Genomic DNA, 10,465 nt, shown 5'->3' with positions numbered 1-10,465 from the left:
TAAAAACATAGTAGAGAGGTAACACAATTATTAAAGTAGAACATTAATTTTTCCCATTCCCCTTTCTCACCAAGCTGACTCCACATGTAACATAAGTTTTCTACTTATGTAAACCCTACCAAGCCTTTAGTAGGTCATTTGCATTTTACGCCCCAAAAGTTTATTAAAAATTTATCATCCAATGGATGAACTACATAATTTACAATAATCAAATCATGAAATCTCTCCTTGATGACAACTTTATCTGCGTCTAACTAAATTGATGGAAGACAGCTAATTAATTTTAAATAATTTATTTGCTCTCATTCTCAACCCCATCCCCAAAACAAACCTGAAGGGCCACACATGTACATTTTAAATAACAATAAATTATATTTCTTTGTCGGCCACCCATTAAAGGGTAAACCATCATGGCATCATGTGCTTGTGCATAAATAAATATATAAATAAATAAATATATATATATATATATATATATATATATGTATGTGCTTGTGCATAAATAAATAAATATATATATATATATATATATATAGGGGTTTTAAAGGAAAACAAATTTGTTGGTAAGGATGTACACAACGGGAGGCCGTGAATGAAAGAAAAAATAAAATAAAATAAAATCTGTAAACTTTGTGTAAAATATCTAAACTAAAGGTTCAAAAAGAAAAAAAAGCACTAAAACAGGGACATCACTGCAAAAACTCCAACTCAAAACAACTTTACTGCTGTTTTAATTTTTCCACGTGGCCTCTCTCTCACCCCACTGCTGAAACCGTCAAGGCCAGCCGGTCCGCGTCCAGCCACGAACCACTGACCGACATTCGGAACAACTGTTCCGGCCGCCCGGCCACTTCCCCTCCGTACCGAGTCAGCTCGCTTGATTCGCCTCTCCGCGCCACTGCAACCAGCCTCCTCTCCTCTTGCTCCTTCTTCCTGATCAAAAGCTTCGTCTTGGTTTCGCCCACCAAATCCCAGAACAGATCGTTTCTTTGTCGGTTCACAAACAGCAAGACCAACTTTTCTTTGCAATCTTCCAGCCTCTCCAGAACCCGAATCAACTCGGCCGAATCATCGGAACTCAACCTCTCCGTTCTGTCGCCGAGTTCTCTCATCCTGATGAAAATCTCGTGCTGGGCCAATCCATAATCTTTACCCACCAATCTTACCACCTCGTAGACCAAATTGTTCTTCTGAAGATGCAACGATTCGGGAGCTTCGCAAATTTCTTCAACCAAGGTTACCAAAGCCCCCATCTCTTCCAATAGTTCTGAATTCAATTGCCCAGAGATTTTCTCTGCTTCTTTATCCTTTTTCTTTGTTCTTGAAGACGAACAGAAGTAGGAACCCAACACCCTCGACGCCGTCAGGCTCCGCTCCAAGACAGCGGCGTACCACCTGACCCACGACGACAGCTCCCAGGCATAGGGCTCCGATTTGTCGATAAACGTCGAGAGGTTGAGGAAATTGCGGCCGCCGGTGGAGGGGTAGAACGATAGCTGGTCGCGCAGGATGAAACTGCCGCGCGCGGCGATGCTGTGGAGGACGTAGAGGCACTTGAGGGCCACGGGGGCCGTGTGGGTGCGGTGGAGTCGGTCCATGAGGGCTTCCACGGTGGCGCCGGCGGCGTGGCGGGGCCCATCGCCGTGGGCGAGCACCGCGGAGACGTGATGCTCCGGCGGCGGAGCGGAGGCGTCGTGGGTGGTGGCGCGGAGGACGGCAGCGCGAGGAGACGCGTGGCGCGGGGACAAGAGGGTTTCCTTGATCAAGGAAGCTTTGTCCTTGAGAATTCCAATGATGTCACGGAGGTTCTTTCGTTGGCGCATGGTCGCCGGCTGCTGGTGTCGCCGCCGGTGGGTCGGACGGGAAGGGGAACGGGGAGAGAACAGGGATTTAGGAAAATAATGGGAGAGTTTTGGAACGGAGTTGTAATTTATCTATAAATAGTTTTAGACAAGCTGCGGGGAACGTAGGTTGTTTGCCTTTGCCATCCGGACTATTTTAATTTCTTGTTAAGAGGTAATTAAATTTTTGCGGTCATTTTTGGACAATGACAGCTCCCCAGTCCCGTAAAGAAGCCTTTCCTTCTCTGCTTCTGAAGTGGGTCAGGTCATGAGTTTGAACACATATTACAATCAGCGTGGCCATTTTTGAATGTTCCAATTCTGAATTTGGTGAGATTTGAAAATTAATGCATTTGGATGGATGTGAAAAATATTTATTAATTAAATTTCATGCAATTCTAAGGGTTGGGTTTGAATTTTCTTTTTAATAATTTGAAGTATCTTAATGTGAAAAATGTCTTGCTTCATGGGAGGTGGTAATGATAGTATTAAATCTCATTATTAAGTATGTGTTATTGAGATTTAAGTGTGGAAAGCTTTTTAAGACCAATTAGAATTAAGAATTTTATTTAGGATAAAAATATTTTTCAATATATTTTTCTTTATAACTACTAGCATTTAAGTAAAAAAATTATTTTAATTTATTTAAAATTTTTAAAAAATCAAATATTAGGAATTTGTAAAATTAAAATTTTATTTATTGATTTGATATATTTTTTTATTTGTTTCTCACATTTCTTAATAACTAAATATGAAAAGTGAACTTTCCTATTTTTAATTTATTTTAAAATACATTTTAAGTTTCAAGCGAGCCATTAGAGTTTTTAAAAAATAATGAAGTTAACATGATGAAAGAACGTATTGAAAGTTAATATAAAAAATATTCAATAATTTTTTTATTGTGGGTTTGTCATTAAGTTGATTTATGTTAAACTTAAATATGTAGAAGTCGGGTGTTAATTTCACGTGAATTTAGACTACTAGAAAATTAAAAAATGTCTTATTGGCATAATGGGTTTTTAGTGAATATAACATTTTTATTATATAAGACTTTTTAATTGATGTAAAGGTAGAATAATAATTACAGAATTTTCTTATTCTTAAGGATAACGTTACTTTAGAAATTGTATTCTTTTTCGAAGTGCATTTAAATTGTCAAATTTGTCTAGATTCACTTCATAGAAAAGCTAACGAAAAATAGTGACAAACTGACAATCGCATACCCTTTACTTTTGTACGTTCACTTTATTATGGAGACAAAATAATATGTTTCCAACCGTTGAAGGAATCAGTGACAAGACATCAACACCTCTGGTCCCACTAACCGTAATCCCCACAGAGGATCCAAGCCCACCAACCTATTAATTTCTAAGGAATTTCTATTCCTTAATTACTGATTAACAATTTTGTTTGGAAAAATAATAATAAATTTTTTTATATTAAATATTATTTTAAGATTTAATTTAATTTAATTTAATAAAAAAATTAACTGTTAGTGATGTTTAAAATTAAATTTTAAGTAAAAAACACTCACATTTTCTGAGATTTGACAAAAAAATATAAATGTCTGCTTTGACATTCGTTAAGATTTTAGAAATATCACACATCTTTCTTGAGATTTTTTCAAAATATTTAGATCTCTTTTAAAAAATATTTATATCAATTGACTTGTATCTTTTTGTGCAACAATTTTCCTTGGATTTTGGATCTTTTAAGCCCTCACATTTCTGCTAGTATTTTAGATAAAAATTTGATTGATTAAATTATGGCTATGGGCTGGGCTGGGTTGGGCAAAGGGAGGCTAAGACCAGGCTAATCTTAGCTGTGTTTATTGAAGGATAATGAGCAGAGTAAAAGTCATGAATTCTTTAAATAAACTCATTAGAAAATTTGGAAGAATAAGAATATGAAAAAATCCATGTCCCAAATCAACTAATTTGGTTGGCAAGTTGTGTTACTCCCATTGACTTCCATCGCAGTGGATTGTTAGTATGAAAAAACTTAATTAACATTGCATAACTTCTTATAACGCCTCGGACCCGCTACGTGGTGCCCGGAGTGTTATAAGAGCATTCATACGTCTCTGATACCATTCAGGCAGCAGGATTAATTAAATAACTTCCAACAAAATACCAGGGTGCCATATTTATGTCACGCCCCGAACCCACAGATAGGTCCCATGTGTGAATATAGTAACCTAATTTGTCTCTATATCAATTAAAAACATACATGATACTATACTGAATGAGGATTTGACCCCGTGGGATATACCTAGCCCTTTACACAATTACATACATATCCATATTCATCAAATACACAACGGAAATGTTGATTTTATACATACATTATACCATACCAGAGTTTATACATAACTGGAAATATACATCCCAAATAACAATGCATACTCCAGGTGTCTACAAAACCCAACACATCACTTTTGTTTCAAAACAAACCCCCTGGTCCCACTAACCGTAATCCCCACAGAGGATCCAAGCCAAAGAACCTATTAATTTCTAAGGAATTTCTATTCCTTAATTACAGAGTAACAATTTTGTTTGGAAAAATAATAATAAATTATTTTTATATTAAATATTATTTTAAAATAAATTTTAATTTAGTTTAATTAAAAAATTTAAAAAATTAACTGTTAGTGATGTTTAAAATTAAATTTTGAACAAATGACTCTCACATTCTGTGAGATTTGACAAAAAGACATAAACATCTCCTTAGGCATACTCTAAGATTTTAGAAATGTCACACATCTTTCTTGAGATTTTTCAAAAAAATATACATCTCTCGTAGAAAATTTTGTCCTTTTGTAAAACATAAAAGCAGATTTGTGTCCTTTTAACAAATCTCAAATGAGATTTCTAGAATTTTTGAAAACTCTAGCAAAACTTGAAATTTTTGAAACCGCGGGGAGGTGATCATCATTTTGTCAAACTTCTTGTCCTTAAATTTTTATTATCAATTTGGAGTATTTTTATTAGATAACATTTATTCATATTTTTTAATTTTTTTTAATTATAATCTATGCATTTTTTTTTAAATCTAGAAAAAGTCCTAAAATTTAATTTTATTAATAAAAAAAAAGCCTTTCGTTGGTCATTAATTAATAGCTAAGTTCAAGTAAAAAAATAAAAATTTACTCTTAATAAAATATTATATTTACCTTTTTTCACGCAATTGTGATAATAAAAAATAGTACTAATAGTTTAAAAAAATACATAACTAACTATAACATTTTAAAATGGTTATTTATATAAGTTTTTATGCAAATTTAATTACTAAATATATTATTAGTCTTGGTGTATTCCCAAGAGAGGGATGAATTGGGTATTTAAAATTTATTCCTCCTAAGTTAAACTAGATTAGCAGTATTACGCGACCTAGGGTCTGTCTATGAAATTATAAATTCAATCATTCACAATAGTAAAATATAAACATTCATATGCTAGAATTTAAAATGCGAAAATTAAAAGTATGCATAAGAAATGTTATCGAGGTTCGGCCAACTGTGCGTACGTCAGGGGCCTCTAACTTGCAAGCCCGAGGATCCACGAAAGCTCACTTAACAAATGGAACAGTACCGATTACAACCAGGTCAATTAGCATAGGGCTGACCTCAACCTTTACAAATTCTACTTACGGGGCGAAGAAGACCCTACCGATCCTTACGGGTTAGATCACCACCCCCTCAAGCCACGCCTGGAATACAACAGATTTACAATATAAATTTCATGTACAATTTCAGTGCTTCACCAACAAGCAGATTTGTACCACTACGCGCATGCAATAACAAATGCACTTCCAAGAGATAAGAACTATAAGCTCAATGAAGTTTAATATGACTACTCCCTAAATAATGTCAATATATCAAGCAGTATGTGAGACTATGTGTGTAATGATCTTTGTGCAAGCAAACACTTAACAATGTATAATCACGTATATGCTCAAAAGTGTTCTAACAAGCTATTTCTTTGAAACAAGTTATGAAAAATCTCAATAACAAATCAGAGTTTCAAAGATGTTAATCAAGTATTCAAACTTACTCAAAATATTTTCTTTCAATGAAATAAGCATAAGAGTAGTTTGAAAATATTATAGCTTGGAAAAATATTTTTACACAAAAAATTATAGCTATAGGAGTCTTGTAATGATAATGCAAAGATCCTCAAGCTTATGAATTTTTCCTAACACTAGATTTATCGAATTAAATCAGTGGGATAACCTCTCAAAAAATCAACAACAAACTACAAACACAATATTTAGAGTATTAAGGAAGCTACAATAAACACAATAGAAACTCTCACAAAGCTTGGTTAATCAAGAAATTTCGGAGTATGAGAGTATATGGAAGTAGTATGTTAAAAATAGGTTTGGAAATTTGAGAGAATATTTTTCTTAATCTTTTTCCTAATCTGGGAAAATGAAGACATATATATAAAAGAGGGGTAAATTATAGCCGTTTGGGATACACAGGGTATTATTAGGATTATTTAAAAATGTTTTAGCACAATTAACCCTGTTTAAAAAATTTAACGGCGATAAAAATAATTTGCCAACCCGAGAGCACTGGTCGACCGGACTTAAGGTTCGGTTGACCCAATGACGAAGTTCGGTCGACTAGGCGAATTTTGAATTGAAAGTTCGGTTGACTAAACTAGGATTCCCAAAGGCAATTTTTCATTTCAATACAGTTTGGTCGACCAGGTGAATCTGAACTAAGTGGTTCAATCGAGTGGTTGGCCAAACCCACGTGGGGACTCAATTGACCGGGTGGTTGGCTTAGTCATTAGGTGCGGTCAACCGTATGGTCAAACGTTTGACTTGCAGAGAGTTCAGTCGACCGGGTGACTTGAACTGGGCAGGGTTCGGTCGATTATGCTATGGTCAAACTGTTGACCTGGTGACAGGTTTGGTTGATCGAGTGATTTATATTGTGAAAGTTTGGTCGAACAAACATGAATTTTTAATGCATTTCGGTTCTAATCCCTTTGTATTTTAACCCTATTCATATAATAATTAATGTTTAAGACTATAGGACATATTTTTATAAATTATAGGGAGTCCTAAGGTCAGTCTATGTCTTCTTTTAGGACACCGAAAAAATTCAGTGTTTGTCGACCGAAGGCTGATCCCTAAGGTCAAACTACGGTCTTGAGCTTATAGTCCCTACCATGCATGTCATGCATTCATTATTACAAACCTTTGAATTATTATAGACCCAAAATGAAAAAAATAAAATATATTAATACAACTAAAAATAAAATCGGTCTTCATGCGCTGTTCCTTTGGAATTCCATGGAAAACATCGTGGTATGCTTATTTAATGCTTCTTGGCTTCCATTTCTCATTTGTCATCCGTGCTTAGAAAAATAAACCTATTCAAATACTCATAGCACAAAAATGAGATACTGTAGTTTGTCATAATCAAAATAGGAGACGGACCCAAAAAGTCAACAATCTCCCAACTTTTTGATGATGACAAACACATGAGCAAAAGTGGGTTCGCTTGACAAGGCTCCCCCTAAAAATATGCACAAATAATGATATTCAATACAGTTCACATAAAAGCATGAAGACTTTAGAATATTTTCAACAAGTTGTGCAATTAAATACAACAATTATTTTCTATTCTGAGTAACAACAGCACAACGAAAAGGACTAATTTTGCTCGTGTAAAGCATCTCGCCCTTTTGTCATCAGTAAAAGGGCATATATAAAAAGAAATATAAGTGTTCTTGAAAAATATGGCAAATAAGCTCACAAACGGAGTAACTGGTCATTAAAAAATTTAAATGACATAAAAAACATAGTCAAACCAGAATTATCCACAAACCATTTTAGTTAAAATATTTCATAAGACCCGTGAAAGATTTTAGTCCAAAGCACACAACATATGAAAGCAAATAGACGGTTTGAGCATAAAAAATAGTCCAACAAGTTCACATTCATTTTTATGTGAAGTCACCGACTTAGTTATGTGATGTACAGATATATGTGTATACTAATAAATAAATAAATATATATATATATATATATATATATATATATATCCCCCTTTGATATTTGTAAAAAGTATTGGGGTCGATGCATTGCTGAAAAAGAAACTTTAAAATCAATCACAAGCAAGCATCAATATTCTGGTTTATCATTTAAGTACAATTCTAATATAACCAAGATAAACAACCATATATATATATATATCTAAAAAATATCAGAAGATTAAGATAGGGTCATATGAGAAAGAAAATGATTGTGGCTAATCAACATATTTCAAATTATGATTTTTAATAAAATTTTCACATTTAATCGCAAGAGCCACAGAGAATTCAAGATAGATCTAAGCTAAAAAGTGTTGGTGAGCAGAACAAGATAGAATGTTTATTTTAGATGCTCCCCCTATCGTTTGGAATCCTAACTTAGATACAATAAGTTGCTTATACTAAATAGAGAATTACTTTATTATGCCTAGTAGTTTAAGCCATCATTTTGAATCCTTTAAACCAACCATACTAATTATTAATCAATTACATTTATGCTTATCAGTATATTTGTCCCTATAGACCATAGATGCATCAAAAAATGTATATTAAGACATGCAATAGAGTTTATGACCCAAGAACATTTCATATCAAATCATGAAACTTCAAGCGTGGGATATAATGTTAAGGGATTTCAGAAGAGCCTCAATATTTCAGTAGACAAAAGTGATGCATATGGGTCATTTATGTGCTTCCTATAGGGATGGATCTTCACCATTCTAAATATTTGATGATTATACCAGGATGAAGTTTAATATATTAAAATGATTTTTACTCATCCTTTCAAAAATATTTTAACATTAATTTTACCATAATCATCTATGTACAAGGTTTTATTTTGGGAAAAATTCTGTCAAAATTTCGGCAGCATGCCATCTGTAAATCAGACATTTTTTTCATAAAAACTGTACCTGATAGGTTCAAATAAGCAATATATGGTTTAGTTCAAGGCACATGAGAACCTATATCCACTACTAGCATGTAATACACATCACTGCATTCGTCATGCAAGAGGCTTTCAATACAAGTATGCAATCATGTAGCAATCAATAATAAATGATATATAAGATAAATTATCCACTAGAAAATATAATCACTTAATACATAATGAATAGTAGGAATTTTTGTGCTTTTCTTATGAAGGCATAAGGGAATATAATAATGAGAGCATTCAAAAGAGAAATGAAATTTTGAAAAGAAATGCTCCCCCTGAGTTATGCACTTGTTCATTTTATGCCTTTTTCATCTCCAAATATTTTAGCCAAGGTTTCTAAGATTTTCAATGGATTTAGACTTGACATGAATGTTTTAGGCTTATCGGACCAAAAAGTCACAATGAATATTTATTAAAGTGATAAGCCAACGTCTGCCTCTTTTCTTATGATCTTCAATATGTGAGAGGCATGAGTTGGAATGACTTTCGATATTAATTACATATGCATAGGTCACTTTGAGATATACACATTTATCAAAATAAGGACCTAGGCAACCAATTTAGCCATTCAACACACTCAAGGTATATAACGCTCTAAAGGATTTGATTTAAAAGTTGAGAGCCATGTGAGAAGTATAAATTAAATACTCTTAAAGATTAAATTTCTATTATGTTCAGAAGAGTATTTGAGGAAGTAGGACGATATGCATGATGAGCACGCTAAACAATATGACCTAACTAGTTTTAGCAGAGAGCAGTATGGAGTGTATGAATATTTAAAGAATGATGCTCTTTGATAATTTCAAATCGACCATGGCTGGAAGGTATCCGTTGAAGCATAATTGACCAGTTAAGTTAAGGATACGAGCCCATGGATGGATAATACTTTATCAGATATGATCATGAAGTGTTAAGGATTTCTTGTGAATGGAATAAGCCAAAATTAGAGGATTTATGATTTAAACTCAAAGGGAAAAATTTTATAATATCTAGATGAAGACTTGATTCCTTTAGTGGACCCCTAATTTGGTTATGAGAGGAATGACTTTTAATTAGCACTAGTAGATATGGAATTTATGATTACTGGTGCTTATACCTAGAGTGATGACTCAATTTTGATTAATGAGATTAGGGTTAAAGAAATATAAACTATGATGGACCCCTAAAGCTCATCTATGTGAAATGGACAATAGTTGCTTAACTTAAGATGTTTATCTTTAAGCACAAATTAAGCATCTAGATCTATTTACCAAGCAAGAAAGCCTTGTCCATTTGGAAGTGGATTTCATCCAGTACGCTATAGCTCAATGTTTTCATATTTTTGGCTTAATTATTTAAGATTCTTAGTATTCGATATAGTGTATATTGAATGCATATACTAAGATTTGGAATTTTAAGCATGCACCTCTTCCAAATCCTATAGTCATCACGACCCTTAAACCTAATCCTAAAATCTAAGGAAGTATTAAATAATTAAGTAATATTAATTTAAATCCATTTTTCCTTAGGACTTATGGGGTTTGCTTTCATGATCACCCATATCATTTCTTTGTTTAGGCATCGGGCACTTCTAAATAGACAATTAAGACTAACGTGCCCTTTCATTTTACTAAATAAGCAAATTTTGTATATAAGTGAAGAAT

At 33.4% G+C, this 10,465-nt stretch overlaps 1 protein-coding gene across 1 annotated transcript; it reads right to left on the bottom strand.

Moving 5' to 3' along the window:
• Positions 1 to 593: 593 nt before the first annotated feature.
• On the bottom strand, positions 594 to 2,155 carry LOC131162426 (putative clathrin assembly protein At4g40080). Its single transcript, XM_058118881.1, has one exon. It carries the CDS (start codon positions 1,821 to 1,823, stop codon positions 756 to 758), a length of 1,068 nt encoding a protein of 355 aa, XP_057974864.1. The 5' UTR covers positions 1,824 to 2,155; the 3' UTR covers positions 594 to 755.
• Positions 2,156 to 10,465: the final 8,310 nt, after the last annotated feature.

Source organism: Malania oleifera, chromosome 8 (genome assembly GCF_029873635.1).
Source record: "Malania oleifera isolate guangnan ecotype guangnan chromosome 8, ASM2987363v1, whole genome shotgun sequence".
NCBI classification, from domain to species: Eukaryota; Viridiplantae; Streptophyta; class Magnoliopsida; order Santalales; family Ximeniaceae; genus Malania; species Malania oleifera.
The sequence above is the reverse complement of the archived record's forward strand: the minus strand, read 5'-3'. Positions and strand labels throughout refer to the sequence as shown.